Genomic DNA, 23,078 nt, shown 5'->3' on the forward strand with positions numbered 1-23,078 from the left:
TAAGTAATCTCATACATAATAACTCAAAACATAGTAACATAATCTAACATCTCGAATCACATGCCTTCATACATTTGCTCAATTGACATGCTATCTCATAATCATTATCTTTACCTATAACTTGCAAAATAAATAAGAAAACAATAAAACTATGTGTACCTATTTTGAGTATAGAAATAAATACATACTTATATGTATTATCATGTGATTAAGTGATTTTAAATTAAAAAAAAATAATATTTAATTATGTGATGATATATATAGTGTGTACGCAATCAAGTGATAATACACATAAGGCAAAATGACTATTTCCCACTCGAGGTATGCTGAAAACCCAAAATGATCCTTGCTAATTTTTGAAAACCTAAATACCAACCCTTTTGTTAATTTTGATTGTTACTATCAAGGGTAAGAATTTTATTTAGAAAATGTATTTAAACTCATAATTAAGATTACCCCTAAGCTTTGAAATTTTTATTTTTGACCCCTAACTTAAAATTTCCAAGTTTAAAAAATGACTTTTTCCCCCTCAAATCTAAAATTCCAATCTCTTTATCTTTTACCCATTTGTAGCCACCCTCTGCCTTATGAAAACTCTCAATTTCACCTCCTCTTTGATTTTAGTTTTAGAGCATCTCTAGCGTCGTTCTCCCTTCGTCGTCACATCCTCCCTTCACCAACTAACAAAGTCTGCAAATGACGATATTTGTTCATCTCCAAACGAAGATGCGATTCATCTTTGTCTTCATTTAGAAAAACCCTAAAAGGTATCCTCATCGTATGATTTGGAATTGTCTTTGCAAAACATCAAAATAAGCCATCTAGAATCATGTCTTTGTCAATCAATGATGGTCAGTGAAGGGAGGATGCGATGATGGCTTGGTCTTGGCAGAGGAGGACGTCGACGACTAAGGGAGAACAACATTAGAGCTACTCCAAAAACTAAAATCAAAGAAGGGTGAAATTGAGATTTTTCAAAGGGCAAGGGGCAGTTGTAAGTGGGTAAAAGATATGTTATATTGAAACCCTAGACTTGTGGGGGGGGGGGGGGGGGGGGTCAAAAATAAATTTTAAGTTAGGGGTCAAAAATAAAAATTTCAAAGCTCAAGGGTAATCCTAGTTATGAGTTTAAATAAATTTTCTAAATGATAATTTTATTCCTGATAGTAACAACCAAAATTAACAGAAGGATAAGTATTTGGATTTTTAAAAAATTAGTGAGGGTTACTTTGAATTTTCACTATACCTCAGGTGGGATATAGCCATTTGGCCTTAATAGAATAATCCAAGAAAATTCTTTCATCATTTTTTCAGTATCAAAGTTTCCCACAATCGTTAAGTATAAAACATCTACAATAAAAACATTAGACTTCTTATCTTTCCAAAGTTCATATAGAGTTTGTTTCATACCTAGTCTCATATAAACTTTGTAACTTAACTAGGTGAAATCCTATGTTAAATACCTTAACCTATAACCTTTTTGGCAATCATTTTGCATTAAGAATTACTCTGGTTATCTCTTGAAGAACCCTATTTTTTGTTTAACTATTCCATTCCATTGAGGTGTTTTTGGAGCTAAAAATTCATGTTTAATACTAGGGGTGTGCATAATTGGTTCAAATCATAAAATCGAATTAGATCATTCAAAAATTACAGTTTAGTTTAGTTTGGTTTATGAAATAATTTGGTTTAAATTGATAAATTAAAAAAAAAACGATTTATGATTTGGGTTGTACTTTGACGCATAACAAACATAATTGAGGTTGTGATTTCGTCTACAAAAACGATTAAAGATTGATATCCTTAAACTAACGAAGGGATAAACAAGAATAATGCTTTAAAAAACAATGTTTCTTAAAGAAAACTTAACTAAATTTTATTAATAATATAATAAATTTATTGATTGAATTGAATACAATAACTTAAGCTTTTTATGTAGGTTAATGACTCTCCTAATTAAAATATAAATCTTAATTATACTAAAATAGAAAACTTATTAAAATATGATACTAGTTTAACTAGAATTAATTAAATTCAAATTTTAGAAAATTATGATTCTAAGAAATAATATTAATATATTTTACTAAAATTAAGTTTTTTCTAAACAAATATTCCTAAAATTTTTTTATTATATTTAATAACTTCTTAAATACAAAATATTTCTAAACTCAAAATAAAACTCTTTAACAACTTAATAATTGAACCAAAATAATAGGAAATTAATTTAATTAAAGATTCAATAATATTAAGAAAATTTAATTAAATTAAACTCTGTACAACTAAGAAACATGTCACTTCATGTCACAAAAGCAAGCCATATAATTTTGTCAGATCATGTCAAACATGTTGTCATGTCATTTTTAGTTATCACATCAAGTGCCACATTATCATCTCCGATTTGGTTTGTTTTTTTCATCATCTTCAATATTTTCCACCTTACCGTCCTCTTATTATGAGTCTTCATTGTCATTAATATCATTCTCTTCTTTATTTGTTTTTTCCATCCAACCTCTCTCTTACCTCAAATTTTCCGTTGATCTCTTTTATTTTCATATTTAGCCTTATTTTTATTTCATGCCTTGGTCCCCCATCATAGTTTGGGAGGTTTTCAAACCAAACCAAATCATAAATCATATTTTTTTTAAATATATATTGGCCAAATGACTATTTCCACCCAATGTTTGATGTAATGACCGATTTTTACCTTTTAAGTTTTAAAAAAATCATTTTCTCTTCTATATGTTAAAATTATTTTAAAAAATTATTAATTTTTTTAATAAATTGTTAAAAACAATAATTTCCTCAAACTAAATAACATATTGTCCCTAATTTTTTATAAAATTGAACAGTATGATCCTTGTTTCATATTAAACTTATGATGATGAGATTAGCTTTTAGTCCATTTACAAAATGTTGTAATTTGAGAATTTTAATTGATTGATCCTTTACCTAGTATTCATCCTTTACCATAAAAAAGGCATGTGGGAACAAATTTTGTGTTAACAAGAGCAATATCATAATCAATCTTACCTACTGTATCCTTTGCTTTAATGAATATGCGCATAATGGAGTTTGATGTGCCCACACTTGGTGTGAAGCCAAATCCTATTTTGTCTTTATGAGATTTGCCTTATCACTTCATCTAGCTTGATTTTTCATGCATTTAACTTTTTTATGGTAGATTTGGTAGAGCCAAACTCCTTTACTGTAGCATCAAATAATAATTGCTTGTTAGCTATATCTCTAGTTAATAAGGAAATTTGTTCATTTAACTCGACTTTTCCTTTTTCCAAATTCTCATTCAAGGCTTCAACCTTTTTAACCTTTCGAACCATTTTAAGCATCATAACATACATCTATTCACAGGTTTTTTGTAGCTTATCATAAACCTCATCATCAAAATCACTAAAATCATTGGATTTATTAATTATTTTAGACATGTTTCCTACAAATGCTACAAAATTTTCAACAGGCTTAGTCTCATCCGACTCATTTTCATCTTAATTAAACTCACTTCCAGTAAGAGTTACAACCATTACTTTTCCTTTCTTTTTCAGTGTGTTAGCACATTCTGCTTGTATACAATAATAAACCTTAGATTTTCTACACTGAATTTGTTTTTTCTTCTCATTTTAATTTTAAAAAACTTAAAAATATTGTCTGTTTCTGAAGTTTGATTTGAATTATTTCGTCAAATTTTTGTTTTGCTTTATTAACTTTTGATTTTCTCACGTTCTTCATAGAAAACTTGGCATACTTCCTAGTCAGCATGACAATTTTTTTATCATTCAAAATTCTAAATTAACATTTTCAATCAAAACAACATTTAATTGAGTATTTAAGTGCAAGACTTGTACCTGACTTCTTTTTCTCCCATATTTTAAAGGTGAGTCCATATGTCCGTAGGGTGTCCATCAATTCATCAAGGTCCATGTCTTCTACATTTCAACATTCTTCAATTGACTTTAGAAACCTTTCAAGTAAAAAGCATACAACCTTACAAACCTTTTCATCAATTTCATTTGGTTAATTGAAAGATCATTAAAAATAGCTTGAACAACTTTTGGTTAATTATTTACTTACCAATAAAAAAAAAAATTCGACATTTCAAGTTCAACATTAATCCATTATTCCATAGGCTTTAGTAAGATTAAGCCTTTTCTTTTATTTCAGCGGGTAACCATTCATTGCCAATTGAAATCAAAACCTTTTCATCAGTTCTTGCCTTTCAATATTTACAGTTGGTTCCATCCAATATGAGTGGCCTAGTTGTTGAACCACCTACATGAAATATATTCATTACGAGGATAGACAAGTTTGTAAAAATAATATGAAAACAAGTTATTTAGAACCAACAAGGAGTATGTCTACTAAATATGAGAGATTCCAAAACCTAAACTAAGACCAAAAGTTAAATGATTAACATTATACGACAAGTGTCCCACTCATTTTCTATGCCTCCAGCTTAGATGAAGTAAATTCAAGATCCCTTTGAACGTGTAAGTCAAAATCCTTTCGACTGTGAGAGATTGAAATCCTTTCAATCTCAAATCTTTGTCAATCTTCAAAATCTATAGAGAGACAATACATGTCATAAATCATGAAGTAGGATCGTTTATATACTAAACCAAATACCTTTGATTGATGACACTTGTAAAACCAGATTCCGATGTACCTAACGCATTTGTAACAAAATTCAAAAAGGTATGAAATGTGTCAGATTTAATTCATAACTAGTTTATGTCTTGTATCAAAAAAGAAATATATCGAAAATGTGATCACAAAGTGACTTTTTGCGTGTACACAATAAACTTTAAGATTTGTGATCATAAAACTTCCATGGTTTGTCAAAAATATCTTCAAAGATATTTATTGCTTTATAAAGTTTTTTTCGCTATTGCATAGTGGTAGATCTCCACATTTCTAGACGCTTGGCGGATATGAAATATATTTGGTTACTGTTGTTGTAGCTAGCCAATGATCATGATTGCTCAGACTAGTTCGGAAAAGTGATACTTGCTAGGCAAATATATCACGGGTAAGAGAGCACGGTCCAACGCATCCAAAGAAAAGAAATGACTATTATTAATTTTTATACATATATGTGTGTGTGTGTGCGAGAGAGAGAGAGAAATGAATTTCGAAACAAAAATATTTGGAAAATTTTGTAGAGAAGAAAGCACATGATCGATGGCATGTTTTAGTGAAACGGATATAAAATGCGTAAGAAAAACAGTAGAAGTGTCTTTAAAGAACACTTTTCACAATTGTTGTTAAAAAGCAGTTTTCAAGGTGTTACTTTTCACAAAGCAGTTTTCAAGGTGACTTTGAAGAACAGTTTTGAAAGAATAAGTTGCAAAATTGAAAAAGGAAAAAGGAAGAAATGAAGGAAAGAAGTTGCATGATTACAGAAGTTTTGTGGTTCTTCTTCCTATTTTGACATATAAAAGATAAGAGCAGGCATCTTTAAAGCGTTTTGGTTCACATGTTTGTCCTGTTTCTAATAAATCTCTCGTGTGTATGAAAATTAATTATATCTTGCTCCACTCATCTATTAATGTATTACTTTATACATGCTTGAAACAGAGAGCTCCTCACCTTTGTGTTTTGTCATTGCCTTACTGGAGCATGGGCACTACTAGACCAAATCATGCATACACAGAAAATAAAATCCACAATAGTGGATTTTGTTTGAAGAAGATACAAATAATCTAGCCCCCAAGGGTAACTTGACTAGCAAGAGTTGTGAAATCTCATTTGGGTCCAAGAGAGGGCAAGGGTTTGAGACCCTATGATACCTAATCAAGATGAGATTTTTTAATTACTAGATGCAACGGTTTTAGACCAGTTATTGAATCTGGAATTGGAGTTTTACCTATCAGGTGTGGTCGGTCAGGCCTCAATATGGGTGGATAGACTTAGGTGGGATTCTTCATTAAGAAAAAAATAATAATAATTAATAATTTAATATAATCTATTTATGATCATGAATTCTGCGCATCTCCCATGGAAATAGTAGAGAAGATGGATGATTCAAATGAAGATGATGAATGAAATTGAAATATTTATGCATTTGCTGGCTCTCTGGTATAGCTTTACGTCTCATGAAAAAGCTTCAATTTGTTATAAATTAATTATCTTTCACATGCAAATTGAAGAGATTTGTATAATAAATTAATTTAACATTTAAAAAGGGGATTATCTACAAATTTTGAAAAAGTTGGTATAGATAATTTTGAGCTCTTATGTGCAAATTGGAATAAAACTCCTTCGAAATTCATCAAACTGGGACATCCAGCTTTAACTATTACCTTTTTGAAATTAATTTTATTGATAAGCATTGGCAGTTAGCAAGGCCATTAATTGAAAGGCATACATTTGTTGAACTAGCCAACCTTAATTTGAGTAAAGGTGTGGTTCATTTGACTTTAATAAACATTTAGCTAGTGATTTTGATGTTTATTATTACAATTTCAGCTCCCTGCTGTTGATAATTAGGTTACCCATTAAAAAATCACCCCCTTAGTCATAATTGTTACTAGAAATTACCATTAATATTGGTAGATTCTTATATTTCTCATGGTAGATAGACATAAAATGTATAAATAATATTATTATAATTTGTTAAGCAAAAGAATTGAGTTTGGATTATCCAAAATTTGTGAGAGTGTTGAACACTATTTTTGCAATAGAAACCCACACCAAGCAAAAGGTCTATATATGTCTACTATATAACCAACAAAAGCTTACAAGTTCAATTTCTAATAGCACATTCAATAATTAGGTCAAAAGATTTTCAACCACATAAGTCATATCAACAAAGGATTTAATCCTACAAAAGAAGAATAAATTAGGAGTATTTATCAAACTTATGCATAACAATTCTTAGAATTAAGAAGAGAATCTTGTAACTCTTTTCTACCTTTTACACACACACACACACACACACACACATATATATATATATGTATATTTTTGGGGTGGACTACATATTTAATTACATTAATATATATTTTTTTAAATATAACTTGAGTGGAAACGTCAATTTTCAGTAGAGTAGCCATCTCTGAGTTGGGTTCCAAGTAATGGTAGGGCTCCCCATCTCCAGACATCAAATTCTTGGTATCCCATATTGACATTTGCAATAGCAATATAATGACTCTTCAATAATAATATTATCACATGTCAGAAAATGATATAGTGTTTTTCTCAATCATGTTCGCACAGTCTAACATGTTTTCAAATTATATCATTTCATGAAATGACATGAAAAGAAAAAACTAAACTTTAATTAAGCTGTAAAACACATCCAAATTGCATAGAATCAAAGTGAATTGAGAAAACCCTAATTTAAACTATAATCTTGAATTAAGTAGTAAATAAACTTTAATTTTCATAAAATCCCAAGAACTTGAATTGGTTGATTTTACAAATAATGTAATTGGAAAATTGTACACATACCTTGATCAATGAAAGTTTGATTTGTTGATGAATGTTGTGCTTTTGATTCTCCTTGAATTGAACAAACTGCCACTATTTATAATGGAGAGAAGACCCATATTCTATCGCATCATTTAACTACAATACACCTTGTCTCCTCAATAGACTATATTCCCTTTTAGCCTTTAAAATATAGTAGTGTTATGTGTATAATTTTGTACATAAACAATAATTTATCATCATATAATTGGATGATAAAAAATTAAAGATAAAATAATATTCAATCAGATAATAAAACACCGTCATTTATCTATATAATTTTATTGGTTAAAATATTATCAAACAAATCACATGATAAAATATACATAATATTATTATTGTACTTTTTTTAATGTACATGAATCACATATACATACATACATACATATATACATACATACATACATACATATATATATATATATATATATATATATATATATATATATATATATATATATATATATATATATATATATATATATATATATATATATTCTAGCATGATGTACCAGAAGTAATCGCAATATGAATTAATTTTTTTAATAAATAGTGGGAACATTATTAGAAACTTTGGATGAACAAGAGCAATTTGATAAGCTTGACTTCGAGTGGAGTAGGTGATGGTCAATCACTTTTATTACAACATGTGCTAAAATTCGATAGTCATATTTCCTTGGTGTTAACCACTATTGAAATTGATAAGGATATGCATAGAAAGGCTATGCCATTGCACTTAATCTATACATGTCGTAATGTATCAAAATAATATATATTAAAATAATATAAGTGAGAAATAATAATAATAATAATAATAATAATAATGTTTTGAATGTGACTCAATTCAATGAATTTCAACTTCACTAAATAATCGTTGTATATAGACGTAGATATCTTATTTTTCTAATACGAATGACATGCTATTCCTTTCATACAAGTAGCTTTTTTTTTTCTATATTAAAATTTCCCCTGAAACAAGTCTATAGAGGAAACCAAACTGTACAAAAAATCAAAAGAGTTCTTCCCCTATTATCAAGAACTCTCTACATGGGGAAAAATAAATTAGCATAATACTATATCTATAAACAATAGACACAATTTTATATACAAATAATAATATGTTATTATGTAATTGAATATTACTCTATCTTTAATTCAAAATTATCATATTATATAATGATATGTTATTATTTAAGTACGTACTTTTATTGAATAAATTAACATGAGGTGTTTAGGCTAATTTAAAAAGCAAACGTAAAGAATATTTCAAATGAGGGTCAATTGGCCAGAGTTTATAGGAAATCAGTTGAGTTGAACGCTGGTCAAATAAAATCGTGAGTTTTATTAAAATCTCACCATTTCATATATGGTAAAATCAAAAAGCGATCTTGCTTCGAGATATATCTTTTGCTAGGGTTCTTCTTCTCTCCTTATTCTCTCAACAAATCGAGAGGGTAACGACCATGTCATTCTGTAATTTTTTGTTAAAATCTTATGGTTGTTGTTGTATTTTCTTCAGTTGTGCTAGTCTGGCACTAGATTGTTTGTACACAAGTTGTTGAGATATTTTGTTCTAGTTAATGAAAAAACAATTATGGCTTTTAATTCAATATTTCCTTAACCTTGTTGTTGTTTGTTTTCATGGTATTAGAGCCAAAGACATGCATCGATGGCTAATCTTTCATCAGGTTCTCATTCATTTGATCTGTCCAAAAAAAACCTAGACTACAAAAGTACTCGGGGTATCTCAATGCCTCATTTCAGTAATTTTTTGGTTTCAAATATTCAAGTGGTGAACCCAAGACTCAATGAAGAGAACAATCGTTACTAGCGTGCTCTAGTTCTCCTCATAGTTGGAGCGTATGATTAAGAAGAGCATTTAACAAGTTTGAAGTTATGTCCAACTCCCTTTTTGTATGATAAAATTGATTATGAAGGTTCTTTTGTTGAGAGAGTTAATAATCAGTTCATGATATGGAAACGATTTGATAAATTGAATGATTTTAAAGTAAGAAAAAAAATAAATAATTATATCACTTAATTACAAATTGTCACTTCAGTTTGTAAAAATAAATTTGTATAATTTGTTTGTATTTATAGATTTGTTCTAAATTATACCAAGTAACCAAACCTACACTGCAAATTTGTAATTTTTTGTTAAAATATGATGGCTGAGGTTGCATAATTTCCAACCGTGTCAATCTGGCAGCAGATTGTTTGTACATAAGCTGTTGAGATATTTTGTTCAAGGTACTGAAAAGGCGTTTTTCTCTCAAAAGTTTTCTGTTAATCCTTATTAATCTTCTTGCTGGTTGTTTTCAGATGAAAACGCATCACTTAATTATGTATATATTATAGTCTCACTTTATTCAGTTTAATTCGAATTGCTTTATGCAGCAACCTGAGAAAGGGACATCTGAACTAATATATATTTCAATAAATCAGTTAACTACCATTGACCATCACATCCTCAATTCGATCACATTGCTCATCTATTGTTCTTTCTGGAAAGCTGATCAATAGGGACCATTCTTTTTGGCTTAAGCTACTTGATCGTAAACCACAAACTCTGCATACCATTCTTTTATCTTTTGGCTTGTCATTTACTTCAATTAATTTTTATACATAATATATATATATACATATATATATATATACATATATATATATATATATATATATATATATATATATATATGCCCCATAGGTCAATATATATTTTTTTTCCACTACTAACCAATATATCCATCAGCAACATGGGTGTGTTTTGGCTTGCATTTCCCAATTGTGGAAACATATCTGTCGACAAAATCCCAACATAAAAAGCAAATACAGATCTTGGCCTCTACATTTTTCAAAGCCGTGTCAAATGATTCTCTAGCTTCAAGGTTCAAGCAATTATAAATTATCTATTTCCACCATTTACACCTTTTAACATGAGAGGAATATTTTTCCACTTTTAGGTTTTGATCACTATGGTCTAAGTCCTATGCCGCAGAATCCATGTTTTAAAAGCTTAAGTTTACACTCAGACTATCAATTTTTTCTTCTATTAGAGTCTGGAGGTATATGCTGATACTTTAAACTGTAAGACTTGACATTACACTTTATCCCAGAGGGGTAAAAGCAATTAACTCTATTGTTCAACATTGATCTTCATCAAACTTTATATTTTTTGATCACTTGTTGAGCGGCAGATCCCATAAATTTAGCTGACATGATTTGCAGTGCGTGTCCACCATTTCATAAATTTAGCCAACAAATTAAATGGAATGCCTATACGTTAGTGCTCATGACATATGTAACAATATACAACGTAATGTATAATTTCTTTTTTTTTGGACTATTTATCTAAATAAATCATCATAATAAATTCTTAAATAATTTGTTTAAGTATTATAATTTAATGAAAATTTTGAAAAATACTAATGTGATCAACCAAATTTTCTTATTAATTACTATTCTTAATTCACTTGCCATCAAACTAACACACAGGGGCTATCAGATGGTATTATCCACCCCTTCTTAAGCTTCATACTGACGTTACTGACATTAACTCAACGATCATACTGTAACTAAAACCTTTACATTCAATATTCTACTTTATTTCAGTTCAACTTTGCATTAGGTAATATAGACAAGCTTTAAATTCTAAAAGATTAAGCTACACCACGAAGTCATTAATTGTTAAAAGCTAGCAAGCGATTTATAAAAAATATTCCAGAAAATAACATGCAGATATATCTTGATTCTACTGTAAGCAAATCATAGTGGAATTGGTAAAAGAAATACAATGTAGGGAAGGCCTTTGTGTTCGGTGGTCCTCCATGGCTTTGTCTAGATGTAGCACAATTGCGGCCCTTTAGAGCTTGCAATCGTATGACTGAGCTAAAAGTTGATTCCACTTTTAACAATGAAAGTTCATATTTTGTAACTGACAAGCATACTTGAAAAAGTGTATCACGCAATAAAAAATCAAAAAATAATCAAAATAAATAAACAAATTGCTACTCCACCGCTTCTCTTCTCTATATATTGAATGGCTTCTGGTCAATCTAAACAACACAAATTAAATTATCACTTTTGAGACCACAGAAATCAACTAGTGCAACAATATGACGAGTTCATTTTTCTGTAAAAATTTATTGATCTCAGAGAATCATAAAACTTACATTGCCATGCTTCTTGTTCAGTTTGTTTATGCAGGCATGGCCTTGTTCTCCAAGGCAGCTGTTGCTCAAGGAATGAACCCTTTTGTGTTTGTTGTTTATCGACAAGCTTTCGCTTCTTTCGCCTTAGCTCCATTTGCCTTCTTTCTCGAAAGGTTATATATATTTGCCTTCAATCTCTCTCAATTTCTGAAGCTTATTGATATAATTAATGATCATGATTTGAATTTGTAATTTTGCAGTAAGAAGACCTCTCCTTTATCGTACTACTTGCTCTGCAAGATCTTTTTGATCTCCTTGTTTGGGTATGAACTTGGTTTCAGTTTCATTTCACTATCAATCAAAGCCAAATTTAGTGTCATTAGTAATAGCTTCTGTATCCAAAAAATCGCAGGATGACTCTAAGTTTAAATCTCTACTTTGTTGCAATCAAGTATACTACGGCCACATTTGCCGCTGCCTCCACTAACGCAATTCCTGCCATTACATTTGTCTTGGCCGGTCTCTTAAGGTGAAAAAATAAAAAATATATAATAAATTCATTTTTACTCCAATTTTTTTAACAATAAGTCTAAAGTAATGGTTTTTTACCATTTCAGGATGGAAAGCATTTCGATAAGACAAATTTATGGAATTGCCAAAGTGTTGGGTTCAATTGTGAGTGTCTCTGGGGCTTTAGTGTTTGCATTTGTGAAGGGGCCTTCTCTTCCATTCATGAAATGGAATCCGAATGGTTCAGATTCATCAGCAAAAGATTGGTCTTCAGGAGAAGGAATCAAAGGTGCTCTCATCATGATTTCAGCCAATACTGTCTGGTCTTTGTGGCTTGTTTTGCAGGTTCATCTCTTACACGATGGATTTTTTTTTTGAAAGTTTTTTCCTCTTTTAATAACTGTGATCTTGTTATTCAGGGTCCAATAATTAAGCAATATCCGGCAAAAATACGTCTTACCACTCTCCAATGTTTCTTCAGTTGCATACAGTCAGCTTTTTGGGCTGTTGCGGCTGAGAGAAATCCATCAGCATGGAAACTTGAATGGAATATTAACCTTCTTTCTGTGGTCTATTGTGTAAGTTTCATTCATTTTCATCTATTCAAAATTCTCAACTTTATTTATGGCAGCCCTATAGCTACAATCATTTTGGCTGTCGCCACAGCCCATGGCCAATTTTTTTAGACAAGTCCATCCTAAATCTATTTCTTCACTCACCTTATTTAAATGAGTAAAATCCCACATACTTTTTCCTAATCTATTTCTGCAGTTCTTTGCTCTTTTGTGATTTCCTGGGGCTCTAGATTCTGCCTTTGTTGCTCAAATTGACATGCTTTTCATATTTTTTTTTTCCCTTTGAGTGTTGCCACAGCCAAAATGGTTGTGGCAGTAGGGGCTCCCTTAAATGAACTCTAAACTATCCCAGAGATATTATGCTAACATCTATGTCACATTTGTGAATTATGTTGCATCTTCTTATAAACTGACGGTGTAGTCCAATATGGTAGGGTGTGGTTGTGAATGGCATTACTTACTGGCTACAAGTTTGGGCTATTGAGAAAAAGGGGCCAGTTTTTACCGCATTGTTCACACCATTTGCTCTCATTATAACAGCAATCTTCTCAGCATTCTTTTGGAAAGAAACCCTCTACTGGGGAAGGTATATACACAACTCCTTTCCTGCCACAACACACATTCAGAAATCTAAATATTCACATGCTTTCATAAATAAAGAAGGTCCACACTCAGCCGTTTTTTTGGTACCATATATATATTATTCACACACTATTTTTTGCATACATTAATTAAACATATCTGCAAATAGCCCCATTAACATGTGCTTTGAGGTTCGGCTATATATATTTTGTCATTCTTCTTTCGATGTTGATCTTCTTTGTGTTCTTATGCTGATTGAGTATAAATCATCTATTGTGTAGGCATTGTTTGATTTTATTAAATGGTTCCACTGTAGTGGGTAGGAAATGAATGGTGTAAAATCATGAGATTTGACAGGGTGCGTTTTTGAATCTGCAGAGTTGGTGGGGCTGTTTTGCTGGTTGTTGGTCTCTATAGCGTGTTGTGGGGAAAGAGCAAAGATGGAAAAAGTGTAACAAATGACGCAGAAAATCCCGAAACCAAAGAGGAAACCATATTGGAGAGCACTACCTCAACAAATCACTGACTACTCATTCGATGATGATTAGATATAAATGTAGCCAAGCTCAATGACTCTCATCATATATAAAGCCACTGCAAAGACTTACCGCATTAGAGCCCATCTCCACTAGAGCTAGCTAGCAAATATATATACAGTTTGTCATCTTTTTTATCTCTCTCTTTCCTTTGTCTTTGTCTAACTTTGTATCAATGGCCATATATTTATATATAATCTTCAATTAATTAACAAATCATTAAGAGATCGTTTCAGACCGGCTCAAAAAGGTTTTGCAGTTGCACCTATAAATGTAAAACCCAACCGATGCAGGGGTTAATTAACTTTGACATTGTTCAATATAATTTCACATAGGATAAACAAAGCCATTGAATTTTGGGGAAAAATACATAAAATTGCTTATTTTGTATAAATAGAATAAAATAAATCAACTAACTATAATCTCATTATTTACTCATATATTAGAAAGTACTAAATTAAACTTTAGGGTTTATAATAGATTAATTGACCTGATCTAATAAACCTCAAGGTTTACATTTATATTATTTACTCAAATCATAACTTTTAAATATACGAATTTATCTTTATTGATTATTTAAATTTATTTATAAACTGATATTAGATTATTTGATTATACAATTTTATTAAACCAAAAAACATAATTAGTGTTACACCTCGTCAAGAAATATCTGATAAAAATATTATTCTTTGTTTTATATTCTCTTTTTGTGTCGTGATTTATACACAATATAGCCAATCAGATACTAGTTTTGTGTAACGAAGCACTCCACTGCGAGGTATTTATGATATTATGCTCCCGTTGCAAACCTGTCCACACACTTGAAGATATTTTACATTGCAAACTTTAGTTGTGCTTGTATTGTCATAGGCAGCAACAACGAATCTTATTGGCAAATCAGATTCAACCGCATCTTTCTCGTTCTTGTTCTCATCCACGTCCATTAGTAAGATTGACAAGAAATCCTTTCACAAATCTGACGGACTTTACTCTCCTCGGAAGCTTCAATATGAAGAATTGTAAATGGAATTTAATATTATTGAAGTCCAAAGAAAAGTTGTACAATATATAGTATAACCCCAATCTTATGAAAATTAAATAAATAAACAGATTATAATTGATTATACTTAATATAAGAAAAAATAATATACAATGAATTAAAATTGGATTAGAATCATATATTCCATTTAACACTACCAAACAATTATAGTGGGAGTTCACGAAACTGCAGTTAGAGACATGAGGCACTCTCACAAGATAGCTCTTAGTAAATATATTTGTATGCTAAGAGACCATAAGAGCATGTTAAAGACAAAAAGCCCCATGAGCAACCGACTCACAGACGAAATAGAGATGTGTAAAGCAAATTGATTGTCACAAAGTAGAAGTGGAGATAAGTTGTAACATTTACAAGTACATCTTAAGAGCAAAACTATCATTTTATGCATGTTTATGATCATGGTTGTATGTGACATAATTTAGGTTGCATAATAAGTGTTGAAATCAAGGTTTTAAATTAATGAACGATTGTGCATAAGGGTACACACCTATTTATATGTCACGTCAATAAAATAAATAACATGTTATATTGAAAATTTTGAAATGGTGCACAATCTAGGGTGCACTCTTATGCATTTGGTTATTGAGTGAGTCTTTAAAAGGCACGTTATTGTGATTCTAGGGATCATTATCCCATGATCAAATTATATGTTCTTATCTAATATTTGCTGAGAGAGAGAGAAAGAAAAGGTGATATTGTAGAGAGTTTCCAATGACAATGAAGGTTTCTAGTGAGGTTTCAAGAGAGGAAAATGACTCTAAATTCATCCAAGCAGGTGACCAATTAAGTAGGAGCACAATTTGTAGATTTTAGTATGTGTTTGATTTTGTAAAATTAGATGATGGATTTGTTAATGCTATAACAATCTGGAATTATTATGATGGAATTCAATGCATGTTAGCTAGTATAAGGTATGTTGTGGTACCAAGCCATGCCTAGAGAGTGAAATACCATAAATGAAGGCATGAGAGAAAAACAAGCTAGAGAGTAAGCAACTTACAATCCTAAGTTAATCTAGTGACTCAAGATGTATATTTATACCTTAAGTGTTTTATGGGAATCATTATAAAGGGGCACATTTAAGATTCTCTTTGCACATGTTTGCCATAGGGCACTGTTCCACTATAGAACACAATTATAGCACACAATACTTGTAATAGGGTATAGTAGCTCGTAGTGTGGCCCAAACATGATATTGCAGTCCAATATTGTAAGGAAAAGGGACTATATAGTATGTTACTCACATGACCAAGGTGTAAAATTCATGTCTTGATCCAATTTGATCAACACAAAGGTTATAGTTTATCAGGAAAAGTTATGAGTTCTTTCACTTAAGTTTTCAAGTATTAAAGAGTTATCCTAGTATAAGATCTCAAGTGTATCCAAGATAACCGAGAGATTGATTCATCATATTATGGGACCTCAATGTTTCTCAAGATGACCATATGAGACTAAAGGTGTTTTCAAGATAAAGTTAAGAAAAGAAAGTTTCACCTTATTAAAGTTTGGAGTTCAATAAGAGTACTCTTGGTGACTAAGTTAAGGTGGAACCAAGTCAAGGATTAAGTGGGGATTAAGTTAAGTTTAAATAGATTCTTTTGTTTACTGAATGATTTATCACTCACTCCTCTTATGTTTAATTTTTTGCAATTAACAAGTAATTGTGATGGTTGCAATCCGAGGTCAACAAACATAGAATCAGTATAAGGGCAATATGGTCTCTTATGTGTTCTTTAATTTAGGCTATAATGAAACTATTTTCAGTTATTCTTTAAGTTATGCCACACACTATGAATGTTTGATAAGTTTATTTTCTATATGGCATCTTTTGTCTCTTCTGATTTATGCGATAAATGATTAATGGTATTTATGGAATTTTTATATTATGTTTGGATGGATGTAGTTTTTAAGTGTTAAGCATGCTTATTTAAGTCAGGTAAAGTAAAGCTACCCTCTAAGGTGGTACTTTTGGAAGAGGTATGTCACAAGTTGGTATCAAAGTATGATTTTAGTACCTAAATGATATCCTAGATATGTATCTTGAATCTAAACTACTAAGGGTTAATGTCATCGTTCGCACAATCAGGTACCAATTATTCATAATCGCCTTTGTTTTTCCTTATAAAGTTGTACTTGTTTGATCTGTTTGCAGCATATAACATATAGATATTTGTAACACCCTTATCCAGATATATATCTCTACTTAGAATAAGAACTCAAAGAGATATGTTAACTTAAACTTCTCTTAAACCAACAATGAAAGAACAAAAACATGAAGTAAACAGGTGTATACAACAATTACAATAAATATCTCATTTTTACAAATAACCAAATCCACATCATCCACAAAATATTAAGTGTTTTAAACCATAATCACATAAGAATTACCTCATTTTTAGTCATCTCATATCATCAGAGGCATGAGCCTCATTACACAAAATTAATCAAGGAACATAATAGGTCAAACCTACTTACCTTATCTCCCAAGTGCTTGAAGTTATGCAATTGTCTTGCTTCTCTTTTCCTTCCTTCTCACCACATCATTGGAAACTGATAGTCGGAGGTCCTATGTAAATCACCAACACTCAAACTTCAATTCTCTCTCACACTTCTAGAAAAACGCATGCACTTAGATAAAGACAAAAATCCCTAAAACGTAGCAAAGATATCTTATAAAAGTTGTTTTTGTGTAATGCCAAACATAGGCATATGTTTCACCACACACAACTGTGTATTGCTCAATTCAAAATTCATGCATGATTGCCTTATCTGACTGACATGACAATCAACATAAAGGCATGAATTTTCTATGCATGGATGTATGTCACCCAAAAATCATTATTTAACATTAAATTCACTTTGAATTCATTCATACATCAATCATAATAATGTAAAATCGCTATTATGCCCTTGAAACGTACATATGGGTGTTATAATTTCGCCCTCTTTATTAGAATTTTGTCTCTAGAATTTACTGAAATAACTCAGGATGCTTTCTTTCATGTCATGCTCCATCTTTGAAGTAGTTTCCTCAACCTTATGATTCCTCTAAAACACCTTGATTAAGGGAATCTGTCAGTTCCTAAATTGCTTAATCCTCCTATCAAGAATTTCAACCAATCTCTCCATATAACTCAAGTCCTCAAACAACTAAATCTCCTTAATCTTTAACACAAGCAACAGATCACCAACGTACTTGCATAACGATGAAACATTGAGCATGTTATGAATGTGATCTATACTCGTCGATAATGCTAACATATAAGCTACATTACTGACTCTCTCCATTATCTCATAAGGGTTGATGTACCTTGGAGTCAATTTACCCTTTCTCTCAAACCTTATTATATGCTTATAAGGGGTTGTTCTAATGAAAAATGTGTCACCCACACTAAACTCTAAATCTCTTTATCTCTAATCGACATAACTTTTTTGTCGATCCTAGGCTTGTTTCATCTTTTGCCTAATCAACTAGACGTCCTCAATCATCTTTAGAGTTAACTCCAATCCAAGAGGCTCCCAAGCATCTCTCTCACTCGACTCACCCTGGTATAGAGGAAAACAACATCTCTTGTCATAGAATGCTTCAAAAGGCACCATCTAAATCGTCGTTTAACAATTATTATTATAGGTGAATTTCACTAAGAATAACATCTTTACCCAACTTTCCTTATGATCCAAACAACAGGAAATTTTTTTTTTGGTCAAATTCATCATTTCACTTAACAAAGTCAAACCATAGATTAATCAAAAATAATTTTCATTATCTAATAGCTAATTTCAAATTAAAACATAATACCTTCCTAAGCAAAATTCGACAATTTAACCCTAAACCCTATACTTTCTATTGATTAAATCAACCATTTTTTGACAAAACTTATAGTTTCAACACACAAATCACACATCTAATAAATAAGCATTTTTCCATTAACTGACAACCAATTTCAAACTCAAAAATCTGATATTATTTACGAAAATTGGATTTTATAAATGAAAATAAAAATAATCATAATTAACATTAAAATAATCAAATAAATTAGTTAATAATAACTTTATTACCTATTTTGAAAATGAAACAAGAAAGAAAAATCAAAGATTTTGAGTTGGAGAATTTCAATATGTGGCATAGATGATTTGAATTGAATTAATAGTGGCCAAATCTCTTTGGTTTTTAACCATTTATACATATATGCCACTCATTTCAAACTCTAAACAAAAATATCATAACAGTTATCTATTTCTCCAAAATGCTCCTATTGATATAATTATACACAGATTCATGCAGAAAGAGATAATATTACAATAGTAATCTCTCTTTTTTTTCTCAGACTTCTAGCAAGGGAAGGAAACTCTGTAATATGAAAAAAATTCTTTAACAAAGAAGACACCTGCAATTGAATAATAAAACCCATGAGAGAAAGCCATTATAAATTATTCAACTTGGAGACAAGGGAGAGAGAGACGAAAATTATCAAATTTCTTTAGAGAATTCACATCTATTACAAACATATCATAGCAAAATTATCTATATTCAGGTTAGTCTTAATTCAAGCCCTTATGTTATGCGTTTTCTTGTTTAATAATTAAAAATTAAATAATGTATGTTATATTCATGTTTATGACTTCATGTGAAATATAATTTTTTTGTGATTTCATATTGTTAAATTGTTTAATGTTGTGATTTCATATTATTGTATTGTTTAATGTTGTCATAATATTGTTTAATATTGTATTGATGGTTAAAAAATATGAAAATTTAGGTTTGTTTAAAAACTAGACGAATAACATGTATGGTGTTATGCATCAAATTGGTAGCAAAGCATTAGTTGTTTGTGAGAGGTAATTATGATTTTCTTCATTTTGAGGTCACTGTTTCTTATCGAAAGATACTATTCACTGATAGGTTCTATTTATAGAACATAAAGTTTCCCTAAACACAGGTGTTTTTATGTTTTTAGCTTTATTTTAAGTCAAGATGAAAAAAACAGCATTTAAAATTCGCTATGGAGAGCAATGAATTTAAGGGGATGATAATGTGATAAAATATATTAGTGGGAATGAGAGAGGGATGTATATTGACACAAGTATTGATTTTGAAGGATTCATAGCAAGAATAAGCTATCATCTAAGACTCAATCGAAGTTATTCAAATATGCACATATTTACCTTAAGTGATGTAGGCCCAATGGAGATATAGACGATGATGATCTAAAGTATTTGATGGTTAAAGCAAGAAGTTTACAAGGATTGACCAAACTCTATATTACCAAGAGTCCAATTGACGAAAGAGATAATTAACAAACCAAAAATGTTCATGAAGAAGAAAAAGAGAATCATTTGATAGAAGGGACAACCATTTGCAAGTGATAGGTTTTTCTAATTCAAAAGTAGAATTGAAAACATTATTTTGAATATATGCATTAGAGACAAGAATTCAATGAAAAGTTGGTCACTCTGATAATATACAGTATGAGCTTATGTACGTACATCCACAATGTAAATAGTGGGCACGAGCAATGAGAGAGAAAGATGGAGACTATTGGGTGTTACGATGTATGAACGAAAGGATCATTTGATAGAAGGGACAACTATTTGCAAGTGATAGGTTTTTATAATTCAAAAGTATAATTGAAAACATTATTTTGAATATATGAATTAGAGACAATAATTCAATGGAAAGTTGGTCACTCTGATAATATACGGTATGAGTTTATGTACGTACATCCACAATGTAAATAGTGGGCACGAGCAATGAGAGAGAAAGATAGAGACTATTGGGTGTTACGATGTATGAACGAGACACACACTTGTCCATGAGATCAAATATTATCACACCATAGACAAGCTAGTGTATAGTCATTGGAGAACATACTTAAATCAATGTTTCTAGTTGATCAGATTTATCGATCGAAGGAAATTATTTCAAACATGACAGACAGATACAAAATCGACATTTTCTATACGTAAGCATGACGTGCCAAAACATATGCACTAAATGCATTACAAGGATTTCTCAAAGAGTCTTTTATATTATTGTACGAGTATTATTATAATTTGGAGCTTAAGAATCCAGGAACCATGACACGTATTGATATCGACTTAGAAAATAGGTTCAAGTTTTTTTCATGTGTATAGGTTGTTCAATAAAAAGGTTCTAATAATTTTGTCGTCCAATGATATGCATTAATGTTGTACATTTAAAGGGAAAATATCTTGGGTCTCTTTTTATTGTTGTTGCGAAGGATGGTAATAATTAAATTTACCCGCTCACCTTCGTTATTAACCATAAGGAGGGAATTGATACATGGACATCCTTTTTAACATACTTACGTATGTGTATTAGTGATTTGTCATATTTGACCATTATTTCTTATCACCATCATTCAATAATTATATCGGTGGTGAATGCAATGTCTCATGCCCATAATGGGTTTTGTAATTATCATATAAAAGGTAACATACGTACACAGTTCAAAAAAACAAACATATTGAAAGATTATTTTGAAAAGTTTTTAAGGCATATCGCCTCAGGGACTTCCAAGCTGCCATGAGTAAAATTATCTGACTAAATCCCATTATAACACCTTATTTAACTGACATTAGGTATGAAAGATAAGCATGTGCCCACTTTGAATGATGGCAATACAATATCAGGATGACCAATATTATTGAGTCCTCTAACGCTTTGTCACAGACTACTCGCATTTTTACTTGTCACTATATTAGTTGAGTTTTTTAGGAGCACAATGCAACATTGGTTTTTCAATTGGTGAACACATGGCTGGTACATGTGACTAAAATTAGTTTGATGTTTTTTCTCATTGCGTTTATTAGTTGTTTTTACAGGTCAGAGATCTCACCCATTAACACCATGAACTGAGAACAAGCTTGCTAGACATATGCTCAAATCTACCAATATGGTGATTAAACCAATCAATATGCAACAATACAAAAATCTATGATTCACAACAATAGGTATTCATCGTGAATATTCTCTACCGAACTTATGACTGTGAGAAATTTCAACTTTCCCAGATTTCATATGCACACACCACAGCTATTGCAAGATACAATAACCTTTCGAATTGTGTAAAATAGGTCAATGCATATTACTCAACGAAATATTTATGAGAGGTGTATAGAGAAGATATTAATCCACTAGGGGATCAATCAACTTGGACACCATCAAATATGTTTGTGATTTATCCTCTAGTGATAGAACAACAATGGATCGATCATCCTTCCAACTATTCAAGAAAACCTTCACAAGCAGAGGAAGTTCGACCACAAAATTACGGTCGATGTCATCAACCTAGCCATAATCGCTTGAATTGTTCGAGTCCAGCCCTGGTCCCAGTGGTTAGCTTGTCCCACACATCAGGTAGTGGACAAAAACGAGGTCATCGTAGTCACGGTGCAACCTATATGGCCAAATAGATTATCATGGTTAATTTTATTTATTATTTGATACTGTAATTTTAAATGTATATATATTGCATATTTAATTTATTTGTTAGGTTTTATCTAAATTTCAATGTATTAAATTTTTATTTTTAGGCTATTACATGTATGCGATGGCAGTGGCTCAAAACAGTAGAATAAAATTACAGTATCATTTATTTATTATTGTTCATTATATATATATATATATATATATATATATATATATATATATATATATATATTTGATTTCATTGTAACACACTATGTATTTTATATTAACATATTTTCTTAATTCATTTTATTTTATGAATAAATATTAAGGAATAATTAAAAGCAAGTTATGAAAGAAAATGCAAATACATCATTGAAACAATAATAAAATAAAATCCAATTTATATGCATGCCCACCCACGCCTTAAGTGAAATCTTCAAACCCTGCATTTTAATAATCTAATTGAATTTAACAAATATGACTAATTAAGTAAAATCTGGGAACAAATAAATAAACTTTAAACCTTAAATACTTATTGAAGGTCATCCTTTAGAATATGGTTATGGGCATGCGCCTTTTTAGCCTCCTAGAATGTTTGGATGGTATTCTATAAATATAAGTAAAAAAAGGTCACAATCTCCGTTTGCTACATCTTGTTTCAGCACGTCACGAACACACTTATATTGTAACATTAGTGGAGTCTCTAGTAGTTAGATTCCTTTTGATATATAAAAATTACTTGTCTTCATT

The 23,078-nt window shown here is 30.6% G+C and overlaps 1 protein-coding gene across 1 annotated transcript; it reads left to right on the forward strand.

Annotated features, from left to right (window-relative positions):
* The first annotated feature begins 11,535 nt into the window (after positions 1–11,535).
* On the forward strand, positions 11,536–13,970 carry LOC123203628 (WAT1-related protein At1g43650). The gene is made up of 7 exons (XM_044620072.1): positions 11,536–11,803; positions 11,891–11,953; positions 12,043–12,159; positions 12,248–12,485; positions 12,560–12,718; positions 13,150–13,301; positions 13,676–13,970. The coding sequence occupies exons 1-7, from the start codon at positions 11,595–11,597 to the stop codon at positions 13,821–13,823; spliced, it is 1,086 nt and encodes a 361-aa protein (XP_044476007.1). The 5' UTR covers positions 11,536–11,594; the 3' UTR covers positions 13,824–13,970.
* The last annotated feature ends 9,108 nt before the right edge of the window (positions 13,971–23,078 follow it).

The sequence above is a fragment of the Mangifera indica genome, chromosome 19 (assembly GCF_011075055.1).
Source record: "Mangifera indica cultivar Alphonso chromosome 19, CATAS_Mindica_2.1, whole genome shotgun sequence".
NCBI classification, from domain to species: domain Eukaryota; kingdom Viridiplantae; phylum Streptophyta; class Magnoliopsida; order Sapindales; family Anacardiaceae; genus Mangifera; species Mangifera indica.